The sequence below is a fragment of the Apostichopus japonicus genome, chromosome 23, assembly GCF_037975245.1.
Source record: "Apostichopus japonicus isolate 1M-3 chromosome 23, ASM3797524v1, whole genome shotgun sequence".
Lineage (NCBI taxonomy): Eukaryota > Metazoa > Echinodermata > Holothuroidea > Aspidochirotida > Stichopodidae > Apostichopus > Apostichopus japonicus.
Window position 1 is genome coordinate 2,639,320 of NC_092583.1, and position 23,652 is coordinate 2,662,971.

Below are 23,652 nucleotides of genomic sequence, written 5' to 3' on the forward strand. Positions count from 1 at the left end.
TCAGTTCATTATCACAATGGTGGAGTTGTAGATTATTATGATTATTTTTCGTGGGAAGGGTACGTAATGGCTATTGGAATGTTTAAGAAACTTTACGGCAATCTAAAATTGGAACTTCATAAAAAACCGGGTAAGTTGATTTTTCTTTAGCTTCTTTATTTTTTCGTAGATTTAGGTGTTTAGAACTGTAGAGATTGTTGAGTTGGTTGTTGGTACATTCTTTTAATGTTATTCAATACACCACAGCTCAATAACAACATGGCAGTTCATGTAACTTAATGATTGTAGTTTTTAAGCTAATGAAGTGAAACATGAATGAGTATTGTGAATATTTCTAATTGACATTGTTGGATATGTGATAACTACATTAACATCAGAACAAAGAATAAGTGTGGGTGACAAAATAGTGAGAAGTAAATGGAACCATGAATTACTCTGCAACCATGACCAGGGGTGCACACAAGCACCCTATCCTTGGTCTGTAGGGCTAACGATATTAAATCATCCACCTGGGGGATAGAGGGGTGCCCTTAGAGAAATTTTGGTAAAATGGAGGGTGCTATGTTCGCAACTTGTGAAACAATGTTGAAGAATTTTACTGGTTAGGTTGTCATATATACATGTTATATACCTATACACTGTGCATTAAGAATTATTGTAATATTGTCTGCCAGTGATGGGGGGTGGGGGGTTGAGCCCCTGGCTTATTCTGGGGGGGGGATAAATCCCCCAGAACTATATGTGGTAACATCCTATACTCATGACCCTTCATGTGATAAAAAAATCTAGAAAGATGTTTTAATTTGATAATTGTAATCGTCTTTACTTTACATTTTAAAGTTGAGTTATATTAATTAAAATTCCTATTAACTTGAACAATATCAAAAGTGAAGCAATTTGCTATTAGACTTCTCCATAGTTGTAATGTTTTGTTTGTGTTTAATCCACCTGAGTCACAATACAACACACACGCATACATATACGCACGCACACAAGCTCAGTTGGATAATGAAAATGGTTCATTTTGTGATTCTTAACAGAAGTTGGTTGCTAAGCAAATGCACTGGGCACCAGTAATTTTATTTTTCATTGTCTGTTGTATTCCTTCACCAGTAGATTGATAAAAAAAAGTTCTTGCAATAGTCTGTTACATATATCTTAAAACTAGCATCAACATTTAACCTTCAACTTGCGATATTTTCATATCATATTTATAACTTAATCTGGCCTTCTTTGCGTATATAGCAAATGGGGCAAAAGTTGTGGTACCAGTAGTTTCTATTTAATTATTTCTTGTATTCATTCCCCAGTTGATTTGTAAAAATTTCATAAAAGTCGGCTACATTTAAAATGCTAACATCAACATCAAACTTAGTTTACAACACTTTCTTGACAGATATAGCTATAATCATGCCGTACTTCTTTGAATATAAGAATCAGGGCAGAAAGAAGTTGTTATTGTCATTCACAAGTCTGACAATTAGGTGATATTAATTACTAGCTAATTGCTCTTTTGAATGAAAGTAAACATATTGTATCTATATGTAAATATTCTCTACCATTATTTATCCTCTTTGTGCTTGTATTGTGTTGTTTATATATAAACTTGACCTGAGCCATAAATACAACACACAGACCCAGTTGTTGGAATAATTAAAATGACTTTATTTCGAGATTCACTCAAGGCAGCTGTGTGAATTTACAATGTAAGGGCTCTTGTTAGGCAGACTTTCAATAGATAATAAAGTTTTAGTTCATACTTAATTGCTGTTTTGATACAATAGGCCAAGCAGATGTTTGACAATCGTCAGAAAATATGGTAACCTTGAAAGCTAAATCGAGAACAAAAAAATTAAATAAATAAACTCTGCCAAACGAAAATTAACGAACCAAAGAATAATGAATGCGATTTTCTGTGGGGGATTTTTTGTCAAATATTTCATGTATAGTTTTATTATAAATTCCCATAGCAGTGTACTTCTTTAGTTGGACTAGCTAAATTTTTTGTTCAAATAACAATGTAAAAAAACTCTTTGAAAAGTTTTGATTTGCAGTTTTCGTAGATGCATAAATTATACTGACAATAAAGGTGAAAGAAAACATGAATGGGCGTAAAAATTTTCAGAATGAGAAGGATTCAATAACTTTAAAAGTATCTATTTGATGTTGATTTAATGAATAGAAAAGAAATCTAGAAGTTATTGAATTTGAATTCTTATTTTGCATAAAAATTTGTTGCCATTTTTGGGCAAAATTATCAGAAATTTGCAACCAAATGCACCCAGCTGCTGTCATTCCAAATACCAGCTCCACTTTTCTCCCACTTTCTTTTATCCCTTTTTGGGTATTTTTCATCGAGCTAATTATCGAATAATTTCTCATCTCACAGAAGGGGATCCAAAGGAGTCTTTGCTGGATGCAGAAAGTAAAGAACTTACAGATAAAAATAAATCAGAGGAAAGTCAGCCAGCAGCTGAGACCGCTAACAGGGACAAAGAGAGGTCGGTTTCAACTAGTGTTACTCCTAAGACGGCTAACAGGGATAAAGAGAGGCCGGTTTCAACTAGTGTTACTCCTAAGACCACTAACAGGGACAAAGAGAGGCCGGTTTCAACTAGTGGTACTCATAAGACCACTAACAGGGACAAAGAGAGGCCGGTTTCAACTAGTGGTATTCCTAAGACCATCAACAGGGACAAAGAGAGGCCAGTTTCAACTAGTGTAACTCCTACGACGGCTAACAGGGACAAAGAGAGACCGGTTTCAACTAGTGTTACTACTACTAAGACAGCAGAGAGGAATTCTCAGAAACCAGTCTCGACAGGAACTACTCCCAAAACGACCGAGAAAGATGAAAAGAGACCGGTTTCGTCCAGTGCTCAAGGTAATTAGCAAAAATGGTTGGGCGGTATCAATGAATGAATGATTATTTTCCTATGAAGATGATGAGGATGGGGTTTATCCCTGTAGCTTACTTCATTTTCCCTCCGTCGTCCCGGAGTGAAAATAAGACACTGCCAACAAATTGTTTCATATGTCCAGTTCTGTATCAGCAGACTAAATGAGGTGGAGAAATATAAACTAGTACTGAATCTTCTGTTGATACGATGTTGGTGAATGTATGAAAGTTAAAGGGTCCCTGATGTATGATCATAGCAAGATCTTCTTCAGAGACAGACTAAAAATGAGACCTACTAAATCTTCTGCAAATACCTATGACGGCGAATGTATGAAAGTTAAAGGGTCCCTGATGTATTATATTTGCAAGATCTTCTTCCGAGACAGACTATGTATGAAAACTTCTACTAAATCTTTAAATAATTAAACAAGTAGCCTAGGCAGATGGGACAGAAAATTGGTGCAATTTTATTTACATACAGCAAAATAAAACCAGGGAGATTGGCCCAACAAACTGTAAGTTCATCAAAGCAGTGTTAAAGAGCTAAAGAAATTTTGTACACTACTCAAGCAGTTGAGCCACATACTTAGATATAACTTCTACAGCCAACCATGGATGGGCCTGTTTGGTGATTGTTTAAAGGGTGCGAAGACTCGCGCCAAAAAAAAACGTCTAATGCCGGTAATCTGACCTAGTTTTGAATGAGATGTAACAGAAGTGTTAGACACCACCATCGATCCCAGAAAATACACACACACAGCTTGCTACCATCAGTAATTAGACACTAGTGTACAGTCAGTACATACAGCTGCGGTCAATACCCACAGCACAGTGTATAAACGATACAGCGATGGACATCTCAGGTCCAGCTAAAGATAACAAGGTATCACGTTTCATTACATTCTGCATTTTGTAGTGACACAAACAAAACGTCACTTGCAAGCAACAGAAAGTTAACTTTTTCAGATGACCGCACGTGGTTTGGGACGAGTCTTCAATGCCTTTCAACTTTGACACTGACCAATGTCTGACATGGAGCCCAGGCTACCCATGCAATGACATGGAATGATGTATGGTGTTATAAATAAACAGTTCTAGGATTAATAGAACTGATCAACTCCTAGTCTAAGAGGATAACAGGTGACATATTTGGCTCCTGTTGTCTGACCTCCGGCCTTTTTTTTAATTTCTTGACGGTACTATTTATCTCAAGATTTGTGGTAAGTTTACTGGCTACATTAGTGAGCACAGAAGTCATAGTAGTTGAGGGGTAAAAAAATGCAACATTTTATTCTCTATGTTCTTTGGAGCCCTGACACCTCCATCCCAAAACACTATTGTCAAAGGAGAGAAGAATCAAAACAGGCAGTGGCGGAGCGTCCATACAGTCAAGGGGGGGCGGGCATCCGCCCCCACTGACGGACTAAAATGGACTGCTGGCGCCCTTTTCAGCTTTTTACTTATTCGCGATTATTGACTTTTCTATTGCGCTCTCATCTACCTATTGACATTTGTAACATTTTGTTGGTGTAATTTTCTGACAAAATGCTCTAAGGGGCAGTCTTTAATTTCAAGGGTCATTTTTGGCGATCTAGGGAGTATCTTTACTCAAAAAACTTCTGTACGCTCCGCGCCAACCTGTGGTGGTGCTCCGCTTAGATAGTGTCGAAAGTGCCCCTACAGACCATTCTCGCCCCCCCCTGACCAATACCCCTAGCTCCGTCACTGAAAACAGGAACAACATTTGCACTTCAATTTCAATCTACAATGATTTTGGGGAACTTGATGTTGTTTGCTGGTTAATTGTCGCTATGAGCATACATTAATCTGTGATAAAATTTAAAAGTATTTCAAGCAGTTTGTCAACAAATGAAATCCTTAAAATGTAATCCCACTTCAAACAAGAACGAGAATAATTTTGGGTCTTGTGCATACAGCAAATGATACCGACACAGGACTCATCTAAAACCAGTCATTTTAGTACCAGGGAATAAAACTCCCTTAAACCAGCTTTTCTTTTTCAGGAACTTGGCTATTTTTTTTATATTTCGTGTTTCTTTATTGGTTTTTCTTCATCAGATGAAGCAACGGCTTCCAAATCGATGAGTAGCAAGCAGTCGAGAGATAGGAGGAGACGGCAGAATGTCACCATCACCGCTGAGGATGTGAAAGAGGCGAGGAAGATGGGAACAAAGTTACAGGTACGTACCCACAGAGGCATGACTAGTCGGATAAGAGAGATGGAGGCACAGATTACTCATGCCGGGATACTTAAAATATAAAACCTGTATTTTCTAGTACATTCAAGTTTCTTTGTCTTTCTGACAGATTTCTACAACGGACGTGTATTAAATGTAAGGTTTTTTTCTTGAATAGGTTTTAATTAATAAAGATAGTTGTTGATACTCAAAAATTAGTATCGAAAGACCCCCCCTGTCAGAACAAAGAAATGGTGAGGTGATGAGCTCCATTTTGGTGTAATATTGTAGGGGTCAAAGGCCATCAGTATTGCCCCCAACTATGCCAGAAAAGCCAGATAACTGTCACACATATTCAAACTTTCAACATACATTTTACTGCCACTCCGAAAGTTGTAACTGATCGACACTTAAAATATGTCATTTTATTTGAATTCTCCCTGATTGGCTGCGAATAATATGGAGGGTCAGAGCATCTATGTAAAGAAGGAGGTTTTGAAACCTTCTATCAATTTTTTAGAATGCTAAATGTTGGATCCAATACTGTTGACCTTAAAGATAGTCTAACTTGTGTTGACCTGACAATGCTGAAAATTTGGGGTTGGGTGGCAGATACAGGAATAATAGCAAGTAACCTCTCTCTCTCTCTGACTGATGATAATTTCTTGTCATGAATACGTTTTCATAAAAAATAAAACAGTTGGTTTGTTTGTCTTGTTTGGACTTGTTTGGAATGATAACTCTAGTAGGATGGGCCTTTGTGCTTTCAATTTTGCTCACCTTTGACCTTGCTTGGTCGTAGTCAAAGACCAAAGACCTCCTAGTTTTAACAAATGCAACCAATCACGCTAAGGAAGTTTTGCATGTGACCTGAACGAGCACTGGTCGTCAACAGAAAACAGTGGTATTGTGCACTCATCAGTCATTCGGTGTGTACAGGGGTGTGCAGGGGTTTTGTAGACTATGGGTGGGGGGGCTTCACGCCTTTGAGAACTAGGTCACGATTATTGAGTTGAATCAGGTCGCAGTAAGTCGTGCTAGTTTCTGACTTTATAGCTCGATGAGTCACTAGGCAGTTCTGAAGGTACAATACTGCAACAATACTGGTTTGTGCTAAATTGTTATCAAAACAGACCGTATGTTGACAATAAGAAATCCTGTTCAGCCGATGCTACAGTGAGTAAGTCAGTTAAAATACAAAAATTATGATAAAAACATTAAAAAAATTTACATACATTGAAAGTAAATTTGTTGACAGTTTTGGATGATCTGTTTGGATTGTAGTCACAATTTTGACATTTTCATCTTAAAATCAAGTTATGCTTCTTATTGTTGCACACTATACTTTCCTTAAAGTTGATATGATAAGTTTCATGTATGTATGATTTTATTTTTCCGTTTTCTTTTCCCCAGGCTGAAACAAGTAATCAGGCCAGCAAAGATGCCAACGCTCGTAAAGCACCGTTTAAGTGGGAAGCCAAAGTAGAGACCACCAGAAGACCGTCTCTGGAAAATGTCTCCACCGACTCCGAGGTGAGTCGGTCCTCACCAGTCCCCAGGAAGAAGTTGACTGCATCTGCATCTAAAGTGGAGATGGTGACTCTTCCAAAGACGAGCCCAACGAGGTCAGAGAAGGGAAGACTAAGAGATCTCCCGAAGTCGTCCTCGTTCGACCGACAAAGGCTCCTCAAGAAAGACACGTCGGTATCGAGCACAGACGACGACAGTTCGTCGACGTTTGAAATATCTTTGAAAGCAAGACAAAAGCCGAGAAGCGGAAGCGTTCCATCGGTCCTGGCGGGTTCCCCAAAACGGAAAGCCAGGATTTTACCTTTTACCCCCGAAACGAGCAATGATGCAAAGGTCACACCATCCAAAGGGGAGACAAAGTTTGAAATTACTTCTTCTAAGGTTTCTGTAAGTTCAGGAACCAAGCAATATAAGAAAGAAGAACAAGTAACATCCACAAAAAGAAAGCAAGAAACCGCATCCAAGACATTAGAAAGTCCCAAAAAGACAGCAGGGTCTCCTACCAAGGGACTTTCATTCACACCTTCTGCTTCAGCTGTGAAAGAATCAAAGGACTTGAAAGTCAAAACAAAAGAGGGCGACAAAGAAGAACTTAAGCCAGTAGAGATAGAGGAAGAAGTTATATCAAGGGAAGTTGTTACTAGGGAACTGGAGAGTAGAGAAGTGAAAGAAAAAACAGAGACTGTCAAAGCAGACATTGGCTTAGAGAAAGACGTTTTGAAAAATAAGGAGAACAAGGACGAGAAAGCGACCGAGGAGATATCGGAGAAGGAGAACCACAGCGAGGTCGACCTCACGAAGCAACCCATCGTTGTTAAAGCAGAAGAAGAAGAAGAGGGAAAAGATTTAGTGAAAGATGACGAAGATGTCAAGAAGAAGAGTAAGAATAAGAAGAAGGAAGATCAGAAAACAGAATCTGTGATTCAGAGAAAGACGAAACCGAAGACGTTGCAAGAGAAGAGACTTCGAAGTAAGACGATGGAACTTCCCATGAGGCAGGCGGAGTCGCCGCCCTCGTCGCCAACCCTCAAGAAAGTGAAGTGGCGAGACCGGCAGGGGTCGTTCGAGTCCCCTCTGATAGCAGGGGAGGAAGTCAAGAGGCAGGCCCTGAAGACGAAAGACGACGAGCTGTTTGAGATGATGAAGCTGAGAGCCCAGATGATCAAGGAACACGAGAAGGAAGAGAAAGCCGAGAAGGGGGAGGAAGATTCGGAGGAGGAACCCAGACAGGCGGAGGAGAAGACGGAGCCATCGGCAGAGGAAGTGATTAAAGTTTCGGTCACGGACAGGATGTCTGTCTTCAGGCAAGGTGATTCAGCGCCAATCCCTAAGCCCTTGCTGCCAAAGACCATCCTAAAGAAGCCGACCAGTATAGATGTTCAACCTGTCGTGGTGAACGCAGAAACAGTCGTAAGGTGAGTTAGTAAATGTGTAAAAGTAAGTTGGCCTGACGTTTCGATCCTAGCAGGATCTTCTTCAGAGGCTGAATGACAAGTAACAGTAACAGAAGGGACAAAAACATGCACAGAATACAGACAGGTTAATGAGATGTAAGGGGATTAGTAGACAAGGTTTGGAGAGAAGAAAGAAAGAAACCAACAGGGGAAGAGGAGAGGTAGGAGATAAACAGTGGAGGGACAAAGAGAGTATTAATTGAGTAATTAGTTAGTTTGCCCAACACGAACGGACAAAGCATATTTTGACGCTAAATTGGTTAAATGATCCGTACCGGAGACATTGTTATTACATTTGATAATAATGGATTGACAGATAACACATATGCCCCCCACCCCTTCCCCAGGAAAAAAAAACACATAACCTGTCTCTTAAACTGTTCTTGTGAATCCAACAGCTGTTAAGATGCCAATCATTTTTGCGTTAGATTTAAAAAAAATTAATTCGCTAATAAATATCTCAATAGCATAAGTTACTATATTCCAACAGAGAACGACAAAATCAGTCCACTCTGCTGATCGTGTCAGTCCAACAGGCCTTCGTGAAAGTGCCTTCTTTTCGCAATAAATGACTGCCATGATGACCTTTAACCTAGAAATCAGTGAGCAAGCAATCATGTGAGATTAAATGTGGTATTGTTCTGATATGCAAAAGTAAACTAGCAGTTGGAGGGCCAAAAGTTACATAGCAGGAAATTTACCAAACTCTTATCTTTTTTAGGAAGGACCTTAATATTTGACGAGGTTAAATGATGTCAAATTGACAAAGAGTTCCATATGGCTGAACACATCTGTGCAATTAACATTGACTGTTTCACTTTCACTGTAATCCTTTAAGATTAAAATGTTACTTTTTTTTTTTAAAGAGGCTAGATGTATGCTTCTAATGTGAAATTTTACTTTTATCCAAAATAACACATGAGTCTCATTTAAATATATAGTTTTTGCAAGTACTTTCTGTATCAGCAAAAACAGTTAAACACCTTGTTGTTTCAGGAGTTGCCAAATGGTGCTATGACCACATAGTTCACTTTAATTAGATTGTACGCAAAGAACTGGGAACTAAATCCAGTGAGGGCGCTCTCATATCAGTCCTATCTAGTTCTGCGAAAGTTGACAAGCTGTTGCCATGAGTTTTAGTATTGGCTTCATGGTAGACCATGAGTTTATCACTAGAAATATATACAAAGTTTGTGCATATTACAGTACTCAATAAGAGATTTTTCGAAACACTGGTCCAAAGTTTCAAGTTCAAACTATCTTGCAATAGTTTTTCTGAAACATATTTTTCGATCGGCACAAGTGAAACTTTAAACTAGCCAATCAGTCTGCATATCTGTTTGTGCTCGCAAGCTTGCGAGCACTTTCACATAATCGTGTTACTTTAATTTAGAGATCTGTGAACATCATCAATCGAGCACATTAGGACCTATATGACAGCGCCCTCAGTTTGAATGCTAAAGAGCATGAACATCACAGGGCTTGCTCATAGAGACATAAAATTACAACTTCTTGTAAAATGCAACTTTCAGGTTTTTAGAGTATTTCGATAGTGTAAGAAAAATAATAGTTCTTGGATATGATTCTCTTACAAAAAAATATAGTTCAATTTTAATAGCCAGGTGTCAGTTAAGCTAATTATAGAAGATAATTGTACACAATTGGCGATAAAACAAATAAATGAATTATGATTTCATGTAAATGATGAAACTAAAACCAACAGCTTCCTCACATTGCCCATTTTTTTTTCTCTTTTGAGATGGGAAAATTTAACATATACCCCCCCTCTTCTCCAATACCCCAACCCTTTCACCTTCATTTACACCTCATCGTTTTCATAATTTATATTTTTTTTAATTATTTAATTTATTGATTGATATCATATGATACAACATAGTACGTTGAGGGCCTATCTGGAAGAGGAGTGGAAGTTCCCAGGGATTGGCAATGCTTGTGTTATACCTGCTTCTATAGTCTGCAGGTATTGATCTAATTTTGTAATGTGTGATGTTAGTAAACAATAGAGGAATATGAGTCATTGGTATTAAATTAATTTGACCAAAGTTCAACAGAATCTGGTAGCACAGGGACGCTCTCCACAAACAAACTGTTAGGTATCAATTTTACTGTGTGCTGTTGTATAATCAATTTTTAAGTGTTTAATGTGCATGTGTCTGTATACATGTATTGAAATGTAACAATATACGTAACGACGGAATACAAACTTGTCGACTAAGTCAATTTGATGAAAATTGAAAGTGAAATTTCATTGCAAGCTGTTTATTGATTCCTGTAGTTAATCGGTTACTAATTGTGATACTCGTTTCACAAAGAATCTATTGCCTCTGTCCGACAGTTCGTCTCTGCATTGGATGTGTCGCAATGTTTGGAATAGACTTACTCAAATTTAAGGTGAATTTTGATAGTACTTGATAATGTGAATACAGACATGGAAGTTTATAGTCAACATTTCCTGGTGTAATGGAGATACATTTGGGAAGGGAAAGCACATGCCGCATCCTGAAACATTAGAGTTTGTTTCAACTTTGGACTTTTCATTTAGATCTTCTATAGTTGTATTTGTATGTATGTATTTTAGATCATCCTGCAAGCAGGTACTCGGGGAGAAGCCATCATTGGCTTATCAAAGTCGCAAGCTGACCGAAGTCAGTCTCTTAGATTGGTATTTAACGTCCAAGATTATGAATTGTCAATTGTCAACAACTCTGTAACTGGACAACATACATTAATCTTGGAGTGACTCGAACTCGGGACCTTATGATTGAGAGGCACCGGCGTTAACCACTGAGCTAGCACTCCATTTATCTCTCTGTTAAACATAACTGTGCTTTGTCAGTGTTCATGCAATGTGGAGGATTTGGCTATGGACTGAAGTGTGTTTAGAGAGGTCAGTGCTGTGGGTGTTAATACTTTGAGCTAGTCTACATCCAATACTTCCCTACTGGTACCTAAAGAACACAGCAGTTACAGTCTGCTGGTTGTGCTGGGGGAGTTTTATCTAGCGCACCAGGAAAAAAATGTTTAGCAAGCATCAACCCTATGGGAGCCTTGATTTTCATTCTAAAAGGAAATTAGGGATTTGAGCTATTAAGGGGAAAGAAACTTTCTAATAACGATCTAGTCTTCATTTTTTTTTCTGTGAATATCTTATGGAGTGGATGAGCCATGATATTATATGGGTGTGTATTCTATCTGCGAGGTTTTAACGATTCATCAAGAGGAAATAAGATCAGAATTTTTAAAATAACTGACAATGACTTGGCAAGGTTACATATAGCAACTTCCCATAGAAGGCGGTGCACAGGAAGTTGTTGGCTGCAGATACCTAGCTACAGGCAATCCTGACTAATTCAGCCAAAAGACCTGAATACACAATAGCTTAGAACCATGTGACATAAAATAACATGCAAAGTGCTTGCCTTTATAGTGGGGAACGATGGTGAACGTATAAGGCTTCTGGATTCATTAAAGAAAGCACCGGTTTGTGCTGTCTACAAGTCATTGATAGTTTTTGCTCTCGAGGAAACCTGCGCATGACTCCAAACTGATCATCGGACTAAGATTGTTTGGTCAAGGATAAAGGAAACATACTTGGCCTATCATTGTTATTAATTAGTGATGATGTATCCATAGTCATATATGAAAAAAACACTACTGTGTGTCAGTTTGAATGTTACGTTGCCAGGGAATAGTCTTGTTACTACAGCCGTTTTGTATGTTTTGGAAGAAGTGTTTCTGTTTCAACATTTATACTAGTGAATCTCGTCCAGATAACATTTACTGACACATGGTCATGGAATTTTTAATGTAGTCGTTATTCTTTCGGAACTCATATTTTGTGCTTAACAGTCGGAATTTTGGAATGGCCGATGATCTTTCTCCGAACGTTTTTGTGACAGTTTTATGTTTCCATTGTTGAAAGTCATAACTAAATTACAGAGAACTCACTTGGCACAGCAGTCTGTTAGTAACTGTGCTTCAAGTTAACTTCTTCTGTATGGGTATTGTGAGTTTGGCTAGCATATGTATATTGAAAGGAGTGGAACCAATAGTTCAGTTTGTTAAGAATTTCAAGGTGTCAAAGTTTCATTTCAAAATAAATAGAAAATAACCTGTTCCTTGGACAAGGTCGAATTGTTTGTTATTTTCTGATCTGTCCTTCACAACTCTTGGACTGTTTACATTGTAACAGAGTGAACCGAAATCCTTTAGACGATCATAAAATGGCTTAGTAATTCTCTAGTTATCTTAAGGAGAGCTATCGTATGCGATGCTCTTTGCACTGTGAATACAAGGGGTCCTGAATTGACTTAACTGGGGAAAGATAAACTGTAAAAATTCTTTGGACGGTCCCCATCTACAGTGAAGCTGACCAAACTTTTTTCTGACCGACCATTCCAGTGAGCACTTTCTACCATCTTGAACTGCGTCTAAGATAAAATTAGGGATGGTCCGTTGATGATGGTCAGAGGCAAATTATGAAGTACTACAAAATTTTCACCAAAATATGCCACAGAATTTATGGAACAGTTATAGCTATGGAAGTCTTTGCCAATAGCGTGCCAGTAAAAGGTTTATGATTGTTTAAAAAAAAATATGCATAGAGTAAATGAATTCTATTGGCTTTGGATTAATTTGTGTTTGCATTCGTACTAATAACTCAGCACGCTGCAGGTAGTAAACAAAGGGTCTATCGAACATCATGAAAGCTGCGACTATATTCAGAATGACTTGGACAAGTCTAAAGTTTTTGTTTAGATTGTTATGGACAGTTATATACTATTTGTCCAAATTTCTGTCCTTATTACTGAGAGCCTTGATTGCACTGCTTTGCTTTATTCTCTTCAGCGGTGGAACAACCGAGAAACGAGATGGAGACGACGAGATGCAAGAAGAAGACGAAGAAGAGAAAGAAACCCCCGATCAATTAGCTAGTTTAAGTCTCTCGGAGAAGATGAAATTATTCGCCAGTCTGTCCCAGCAAGTGAAGGAGAGCGCCCCGTCTCCGAAAGCGAGGCGGAGGTTTCCTAGGCAACGGGCCGACGACCGATCCAAGACACAGCCGGTGACGCCGGAGGAGCTCCACGTGATCGTCAGAAACGCCAGAGAACACGAAGAGGAGGAGGAGAGGAAAGCCAGAGAGGGAGAAGGAGGAGGAGGACAACGGGTGATGGAGGTGGTCACAGAGGAACCAGAGGTGGATGTCAAGGAGGACGAATTGACGAAGATGAGCCTCTCCGAGAAAATGAAACTCTTCCACGACAAGGCCAAATTGGTCGCTGCCCCACCCCCGCCAAAGATTGTCCATCCCAAGAAGAAGAGGAGAACGGGGTCGAGGTACACCACCCAACCGATCACGCTTGAAGAAGTGAAGAAGGCTAGTGGACCGTCTCCGCTGGTGCTCAGCTTTGGTAAGGGCGTAGACCCCGAGCTGGCTGCCGGTCTGTCTGTGGCCGATCAGATCTCGATGGTTTACCAAGCCCAGGATGTAGTTACCGCCAAATCCACCACTATTCCAACAGCTGCGCCACCCGCAACGAAAGAGAAACCATCGGTCGAACTCAAGAAAGAAACTTCGCCGCTGGTGTCGAAAGGAAAGGAACCGGAGGAGAAATCAAAAGATAACCAAATCGAGGAGAAGAGACTATCGTCTCCTTCCAAAGAGGCTAAGACTCCTCCATCACCATCCTTTCCAAAGTCCAGTGCAGTAGATAAAAGCATTAAGAAGGCAAGATCGATGGATCAGGGCGACATGGCTGAAATCCTGTCCGCTGACCCTGAAAGTCCAACCAAGAGACCGTCAATTCAAAAGGAGATACGTGCTGCAGCTGAAAAATCACGGGTGAGTCAGCCTTTCATTGTCTTCTGTATTAACACAGTAAATTATGTTTGACATTTTCTGCGTACAGTATGTATAAATCATATTAACACAGTATAATATGTATGAAGTTGTCTGTGTGCAGTATGCATGACTTCATATCAACACAGTATAATATGTATGAAGTTTTCTGCGTATAGTATGTATAAAATTGTACTAACACAGTATAATATATATGAAGTTTTCTGTGTGCAGTATGCATGACTTCATATCAACACAGTATAATATATATGAAGTTTTCTGCGTATAGTATGTATAAAATTGTACTAACACAGTATAATATATATGAAGTTTTCTGTGTGCAGTATGCATGACTTCATATCAACACAGTATAATATATATGAAGTTTTCTGCGTATAGTATGTATAAAATCGTACTAACACAGTATAATATATATGAAGTTTTCTGCGTATAGTATGTATAAAATCGTACTAACACAGTATAATATATATGAAGTTTTCTGTGTGCAGCATGCATGACTTCATATTAATGCAATGTAGTATGTATGATGTTTTCTGTGTGCAGTGTGCACGGCTTCATATTAACACAGCTAGTATAATATCTATGAAGTTTTCTGTCTGAAGTATATGCATGACTTCATATTAACACAGTATAATATGTTTGAAATTTTCTTCATACAGTACATTTAGAGACCCATTAGCTAGGGTAACATTTTCAAGGATCAATTTTCAATTGTTCAAACAGCAAATTTGGTTGTTGGAGTAAAAAAATAGCAAAATAAACAAAGAATGAAACAGAATGTCTCTTGTAGGATAAATTGTGTAGATTTGGTGAATAGACCACCAGCTGTGGACCTCCCTTTTGGGTGGATCATAGGCAAACCCACTATTTTTATTTTATTTCAGTGGCTCCAAAGTTATGAAGAGTGACACCACCACCAATTTATCATTTTACCTATTTGGGGGAACTGCATTTAGTAACAATGCAATCTGAATTAGATGTAAACAACTGGTCTTCCACCAGATGACCCCCAAATCTGATTTTGGCTATCTTGAACAGAAATTAGAAAAAAAACCAGAAAATTTCAAACGACCCTGCAGGACCTTTAAAATTTTGCCCTGAAATTAAAATAGTTTTAACGATGAAGTGTATACCACTGATGGATCACCCTGAAACTAAAGTGTCCATAATTTTTGCCTTTTTCAAAGGTTGTTTATTTTCTTTCATAAAATGGAAACCGGCCCGGAACCTGATCACAGCTCATATGTGCCGGTCTATGCACTTTTGATATGCTTTTGAATTGAGCAAAGGTCAACAGTCAACTCCCACTACAGAAATTATATTCGCTGCACTGGGTTGTGAAAATATGGTTATTAACCTTATAACTTCCAGTTTTCTTGCTAACAGTGTTTGATTTTACTAGATCCTATTTGTGAAAAACTCAATTACTATTTGCAGTTCTTCCTTGGTCATTGATGCTTTGGATTAGTTGTATGAATGAACCTGTTTGAATGAATCTGTTTGTAAAAAATAACCCTGACTATAACATTTTTAATGCATTTGAATATAAACCAGGATGTAAAATCTCACTATACAATTGTGTAACAAACACTTCAGTATTCTGTTTAACACAACACATGTATACAATGTGGTATGTGTGGAATCATTATGTATATGATTTCCTTCACTTCTGAGATTTCATTCCTAATGCAAAAAGGGGGCGGGGGGGGGGGGCATTACTGGGCTTTAGAACCTTTTCCAGGGGCTTCCTATTTAGTCCTCAATTCATCTGCTACCCTCCATTCAACCCCCTCTGTTGACATCCATGATAGACTGAAATATCTCTTGGATCAGACAAATCTTTAAATCCTCTGCTCTGTTCCTAATCCCTTCAATGCTATTGGATCAGACAAATCTTTAATCCCTGTGCTCTTGTCTCTTAATCCCTTAACATCTCTTGGATCAGACAAATCTTTAAGTCCTCTGCTCTCTCTCTTAATCCCTCAATATCTCTTGGATCAGACAAATCTTTAAATCCTCTGCTGTCTCTTAATCCCTCAATATCTCTTCGATCAGACAAATCTTTAAATCCTCTGCTCTGTTCCTAATCCCTTCAATACTATTGGATCAGACAAATCTTTAAATCCTCTGCTGTCTCTTAATCCCTCAATATCTCTTGGATCAGACCAACCTTTAATCCCTCTGCTTTGTCTCCTAATCCCTCAATATCTCTTGGATCAGACAAACCTTTAATCCCTCTGCTTTGTCTCCTTATCCGTTCCCATAGAATGAAAAATTTGCTGACATCTCCAGTTCAGAGTCTGAAGTTGATAATGCTAAGCTTATTTCCACCTTGGACCAGCAACAAGAGAAGGGGATTATCAAGAGGCACTCCATTAGACAGCAGGTCTACGGTACCAAGGAATCAGAAAGGTAAGTAATCGATTCCTTTTAAAAACCCATGCCAGATACGTGGTCCCACAATTTTGGAATGCTAAAATTTGTGTCCATTTTTTTTTTTTAAGGAATGCATTACTTTGGGTTCTAATTTCCCAACGGTAATCAACTAGACAAACCAAATGTCACCACCGTGGGGAAAACGTGCTTTGGGGTCGGTAATTAATTAATTAAAACAAATTAATTTTAACATTTTAAACATATTATTAACATGCATGTTGAAATTTGATCTAGAGTGACCATTATTTAACTTATTTAATCTCTCTAGTCTCTACATGCCAGTGTGTCTGAGACCTCACTGTCCTACAGGCCCCAGCAATACTGTTATATTATGGGTTAATCTCTCTACATGTCAGTGTGTCTGAGACCTCACTGTCCTACAGGCCCCAGCAATACTGTTATATTATGGGTTAATCTCTCTACATGCCAGTGTGTCTGAGACCTCACTGTCCTACAGACCCCAGCAATACTGTTATATTATGGGTTAATCTCTCTACATGCCAGTGTGTCTGAGACCTCACTGTCCTACAGACCCCAACAATACTGTTATATTATGGGTTAATCTCTCTACATGCCAGTGTGTCTGAGACCTCACTGTCCTACAGACCCCAACAATACTGTTATATTATGGGTTAATCTCTCTACATGCCAGTGTGTCTGAGACCTCACTGTCCTACAGGCCCCAGCAATACTGTTATATTATGGGTTAATCTCTCTACATGCCAGTGTGTCTGAGACCTCACTGTCCTACAGACCCCAACAATACTGTTATATTATGGGTTAATCTCTGTACATGCCAGTGTGTCTGAGACCTCACTGTCCTACAGACCCCAACAATACTGTTATATTATGGGTTAATCTCTCTACATGCCAGTGTGTCTGAGACCTCACTGTCCTACAGACCCCAACAATACTGTTATATTATGGGTTAATCTCTGTACATGCCAGTGTGTCTGAGACCTCACTGTCCTACAGGCCCCAGCAATACTGTTATATTATGGGTTAATCTCTCTACATGTCAGTGTGTCTGAGACCTCACTGTCGTACGGGCCCCAATAATACTTTAATTGACGAGATGCAGGTAAAGACTCATCGTCAAGGGTACCTGAAATTCTTCCTGTGAGAGGAAGTCTTGATAGATAACCCAACCCTGGAAGTTCTTTAACCTCAGAAGATGTTTCCAAAATCTGGGCAGTAATTATGTCAGGTCACTAGTACATTCTTAGCACTTCATATAGAGTTGTTAGGGTCTCCTCTAAAAGGCATGTTTTCTTCCGACAGCGGCCAGTTTCATTATAATCTAATTTCTAGCTATCTAGCAGTGCCTTTATATCAGCTTGGTTTGCTTGTTTCACTACAAATACTTGAAAGCCATACATTTCTAACAGATTGCTCTAGAAGCTGTTTGACCAGGGAGTTGGTCCATAAAAACTCCCTGGTTTGACCATGGGTGGCCATATTTTTTTAAATATTTAAAAAAAAAACTATTTAGCATATTTGAGGCAAGTTGATAATATTTAAGGATAGCTTTGATTTAACTAAGTTCTGTATCATTGCTGTGATGATGTCTCTCTGCTGTTGACATGGTCATAACTATTGTCATAAATTTTAGCACGCTAAGACTTGCCAGAAGTTTTCACGTGTTAGCTTTCCTCAAGGCTTTGATCATCCAAGTTTTTCCCAGCCAATTGAGGAGTATTAAAATAGACAATTAAATATCCAGTGTGGAGAACAACTTTGAGAGTGAATGACAGTAAAATGCTAATTGAAGTTTGAGCATAGGTGACCTTTAGCCGATGTTCTAGCATATTTGGGGTGGGGGAGGGGAGAAGGGGCTATGCTGACAATCTTTAAAGATTTAAAAAAACATGTTGTATCCCTGATTTAGCATCATATAGTACTGAACCCAACAAAATTGTGCAAATGTAAATATCGCCCTCTATTATTTTAGTGTGCAGTTGTTGATTGTTAGAAACACTTTAAAGAGAGAGAACTTTGCTTGTTAGACATATTACCTTTAATATGATCTGAGGGAAAACACAATCCAGGTACAGATGCATTTGTCTTCCATTTCTCTGTAATTTATGCCTGTTCTGTTGATGCAAATATGCCCGTAAACTGAAACTCATTTGTGTCTGTTTAATCTTGCAAAAGTGTTCAAGACTGATACATTTACGTCTGATGGGCTAAAATAAATTGACAGTATTTCTTGAAACTTTAGGTGGAAAAAAATACCGTTTTGTTTTGAAGCTCAGTTGATCAACTTAAATCTTAATTAGTAGCAAATTCCAAAATTTATGCAAATTTGCAACCCTAGGACTATATACATCTACTATGAACATGTCATAGATCACAGCTAAGTGTTGAATGTTATGAAAATGTACAGATTTTCATGAAAGGGCATTTTAAGCAACTTTTTTTTTCTTAATTCAATTTCGTCATTTTTGTTGTCCATTCCTGTTTGATAACAGAATTCCATACATTGTAGATCATTAGCTTTCAAATATTCAAAAAAAATTTTTTTTTTTTTTTTTTAAATTGATCTTTACTATTTTTCTTTCAAACAACATCAAGCTAACTTTGCTAAAAATTTAAGCAAAAGAACTTTCCTGGAGTTTCTGGCTCACAAAGTTAAATCCCACTTATCGAGATACATGTCTATAACATTAGATGTGTAAAATGTTAACATGAGGTGATATGATGATGATGTTGAGAGGGGCAATAAATTGCTTCTCAAAGTTTGGCAGCAGTGAGTGACCTTTTGACCCTTACTAGAGATAATTTGGCAAGGACAATGATGACCTTTTCAAACCTGAACTGAGGATTGTAGTACTGACAGGGAGAATATGTGTGTGAAGTTATATCACAGCTAGCTATCACTTGATAAATAGGAAAAACATTGAATCTTTTAGTACGATGGGTTAAATGGACTCCTGAATTTGAAAACCCTTTCATAACAGGGCTACTTCTCTCATAGTAAGGTAAATGCATTTTGGGGGGGGGGGGGGTGGGGGAGGGGGGAATTTCACAAAAAGGCAAATTCTCTCCTGGACTAACCATGGGGGTTGTAACAGAGAAAGTTTGGATAAAGATGAATAGAACTTGAGTTTGCTTGTGGTTGTCCTATTAGCCATGATCATGGATTTAAACATCTGTAGAAGAATTTTTTTATATTATTTTCAAATGAATAGGAATTTAATTTTGTTTATCCTTGCAACAGTCCTTCTAAACCACTCCCCCTGTAACTTGAGCCACTCCCTCTCTGCCATTCTGTTAACTTTTAATAATACCTATCTTCCTGACACCACCTGCCCCACATGTGTAGAGGTCATCTCGTAACCGGAGACTGAACTCTTTTAAGTTCTTAACCTTAGATAATCTTGGGTTTTCCCCTTTTTAGAGAATCCTCACAAGCCATGAACTTGTTTCTTTTATTCAAGCCATGTTGTGGATATTGTGGTCTATAAGCTTCAAGTCATTTGCTTGTATCATTGGTCTTTCCATTATTGATTTTCTTTCTTTTTTTGGTTCCTTCATTTATTCTCACTTCCTTCAAGTGTTCCATGATTCAGCCTTGTATAGATGTGTCTTATTTCACACCCTGTGACCAAACCTTGACAAACTGCAAAATATTCAATCCCCCCTCTGTGAATAATGAAACAATCCCAGTGGCTTTATTCCTACAACCTCATTAGAATCATCGGTACCCTGTTGCCGTCACATGATTCATTTCCTGATATTTCTGTTTTAAATTTAACCCTACAGTCCCTCGTGTATTTCAGATGTATACACCTAATCAATGGTTCTTCCTATCTTGCTATAATTTTCCATGGAATATCACATTCTTGCCTGGGGGGACTTATGAATATTCATAGACTGATTATTGCATGAGTAAATACAAACAATCCATACACAACTCACTGATCACACACACACACACTCTTCATAGCCCTTTTCCTCCTCTGGTCTGTCAATATATAAACCATCATTGTCTGCAGTCAATACCATCTGTACTTACTGCTATATATATAGAAGAAGGGTGAAAAAAATTCAAAAGAGAACTGCAAATTAAGAAGATTACCTTACAAACAGTTGACTTGGGTTGATTTACTGAGTAGAATTTATCAGTAGGGAGGATTTGAATACAACTGTGGCTACCCAAGCACATAAAGATCTGCTTAACATAACATGTATATATAAATGGGAAGAAGAGCAAAGGTTGGATTGGCTTGTAGGAGTAGTAGTCAAAAGGAGGAGTATAAACTAACAAAATCAGAAGCTGTGAGCTTGGCTGCATGGGGATATAACTTTCCAGTTTACTACCAAACAACAGGTGTGCTTGTACCATCATCACACCAACAACAGTGGTTTTGGTGTGATTCTTACCACCCACCTTGGATTTGTAGCTTTTGATATTAAAGGTAAGTCATAACAAAACATAGTTTATTAGTTAACTTTATCGTTGATAAGTTTGAAAGTTTCGGATTTTTTTTTTATATCGACATAGCAAAATATTTTGTGAAACTTTCGACAACCAATGTTATGATCTGGGGTAGTCAATTTTGTGTCATTGCTCACTTTGGACATGTATATGCTTTATGACATTATGAGAAACCAGTGAGCATGTCCAATAATGATTAAGAAAACCCGAAATTCACCTCCACCCATCCCCGCCCCCCCTTCCCCATGCCCTTATCCTAATTAACTTTCTGTTCCCTTCCTTGAATAGTTGCAAAAATTATGCAAATTTTTAATTTTTTGAGTGTAATAAAGAAGAGATAAAAAAGATAAAAACAGAGCAATCAACCTGATTAACAGTAAAAGTCTAATTCAATGTATTGCACGTAGCAGACTCTTTGAAGATGGTCGTAACTAGACTAAAATGATTAGTTTACCTGGAAGCAGAACTCTGCTGGTATGGTTTGTACAGGTATTTATGTTAACCGTTATTATGTAGTAGTGTAAATATATATAATACGATATGACAATGTCTCTCAGAATGTAGTCTTAAATTTAGTATTGTTGAAGAGGATGAATGTAATAAAAATCTTTCTGTTAGTATCATGCATGTGTATACTATATTGTTAAATGTAGTAAATATTGTAAACAGTAAAATACACGTGAATTGTTGTATCATTCAGACTATTATACGGGCATATATATTTGGCACTGGCTTGTTTTTCAATTACATTTTATATAGATATCTAATGGAATATTTACATTGTATTTTGAACCGAGTAATCATAAACCATCCGTAGCAGGTGCCCTAACATGTTATATATCCCCCTGCTCCCCACATCTCCCTGCAATCATCCCCCCATTTCTTTCCCCCATTTACCCCTCTCAACCCCCTCTCCCACCCCCCCCCATTCTTGATACATATTGTGGTCTAGAGTCCTACGTGGTTACTTAATTGTCTTACATACAGTAGTTATATGCAATGATAAACTATGGCATACATTTAGACATTTCTTGAAATAAAATTAAGAAATTGTAGCTAATGAACTTTGTTGCATGGCACAGTTTCTTCTTAGATAATGTCTGCAACATAAGAGTTCAATGTAATTATAATTTCCATGCAATAAATTATTATACAGTTGGTGTGTATTGAATCAAACATATGACTTATCCTTGAATAATATGTCACCTGTTTGTTCGTTATATACTGTAGACACATGTGGTAGTTATAACACAGCTATGTGTTTGCAACGTGAAGCGGTCTCGTGCTCACTGCATGTAAACATAGAATGCACCGAATAGTCTGATGTCATTACAGTGTGATGACAAAATAATTTCACAGAAAATCTGTTACTTTTTCAAAAACAAAAAAAACACAAACACTTTCGCCAAGCTTTGTGAAAACGTTTATTTAGCATATGTTCTTTGTTTTTCTAGTCTAAAATGGATATTTATCTCAATTTGATTAATTTTACAAGCTACTTCTATTAATTGTTGGTGAGGAAGAGAAATATTACAAACATCTGCAGATTGTCCCTTGAAATGTTAAAACTGGGGTTCAGGGACAGGCCCAACAGGGAGCATTCCATTTTCCCTTTGCTTGGTAATTGCGAAACAAGTCCCGTCCAATATTGTACACTTGAATCATATCAAGTTGTTTGTGTTATAATTCAAAGAATCGTCAAGGGAATGAAACTTAGTGATTCATAGGTTTAGCTGTTTTGGTTACCAAAGTTAATTATTTTGACACTTTTTTTGATACCTTTTCAAAAGTATTGAACCATATCACCTGTAGCTGTGCGTGCATTAAGTTAAAATTGACTTTGGAAGGGGAGAAAAAAAAAACAGGTGTGTTTGCTATCCAGGTTTTCCTGGCATGTTAAACCTTGTTAAGTATCTTTAGATCAAACACAGTTTTCTACACATTTGTCAGAGAATTTGGATCGTACAGTCGTTCAGTTGATGTTATCAGCAGACTGACTATGCATGGTGTAATTATCCCCCTCGAGGCTTGGCATTATAAAGGTCAGCGGTTTTACCTTTAAACTTTTTAGCCATTTCTTCAACTTCTTGAGAAAGGTTTTAAGACAATAAGCATTCTCCTTGAATTTAAATCAGAACCTCCAAATTAATTCCAAGATAAAAGGAGATTAGAGAATAAAATCACCTCTGTGTGTGGTCATAATGCTTTTGGGGGTGGATGTAAAATATACAACTTTGATGTATCAGTGACCATTATTTGGTGTTCTTGAATATTTACAGATAATAAGTATTAATAAACTTTAACAAGCTGAAGGGAACAAAATTATGTACAGGCATGGACTAGGGTTAAATCAGACTATCAAAGATCGCCATGGGAACAAGCACTCTCATTTTTAGTGACCATTAAATGACTTCCTAGAATATTTGGGGGTAATGCTGTATTTGTTCAGTATCCGAATTAAATAGAATTAATGTGTACGTATATCTTTTCATCGATAAAAGTGCAGACTGAAAAGAAACCTTGACCTCATAACTCAATTTTGTTACAAACTGAAAATTCATTGCTTGTCCCAATTACTAATTAATTCCTCTGACTCGTCCTTAATTAACTCTCTAACGAAGTCGAGATTCACAAAGTTACATCCAGCAACTCATTTACTTCTCTTTTCATTAATGAACCCGAGTCACCCTGATTGTAAAGTAAAGTTCTATTTCACATAGAAGAATAGTTTCTTTTAATATTTGAAATGAAACGCCAAATTTCTGTTTTAAAGCACTTTTTCCTTTCTCCGTTCTAAATCGGGTCGGTCAATC

The 23,652-nt window shown here is 37.8% G+C and overlaps 1 protein-coding gene across 5 annotated transcripts in view; it reads left to right on the forward strand.

Annotated features, from left to right (window-relative positions):
- Positions 1–23,652, forward strand: part of LOC139964946 (uncharacterized) — a 182,035-nt gene that overhangs the window by 118,315 nt on the left and 40,068 nt on the right. For all 5 annotated transcript variants that reach the window (XM_071967049.1, XM_071967045.1, XM_071967047.1 and 2 more), the window contains 5 exons: positions 2,390–2,884; positions 4,979–5,100; positions 6,511–8,042; positions 12,951–13,944; positions 16,229–16,374. In XM_071967049.1, coding sequence (XP_071823150.1) covers positions 2,390–2,884; positions 4,979–5,100; positions 6,511–8,042; positions 12,951–13,944; positions 16,229–16,374 — 3,289 coding nt within the window. The remainder of the gene's footprint in view (positions 1–2,389; positions 2,885–4,978; positions 5,101–6,510; positions 8,043–12,950; positions 13,945–16,228; positions 16,375–23,652) is intronic.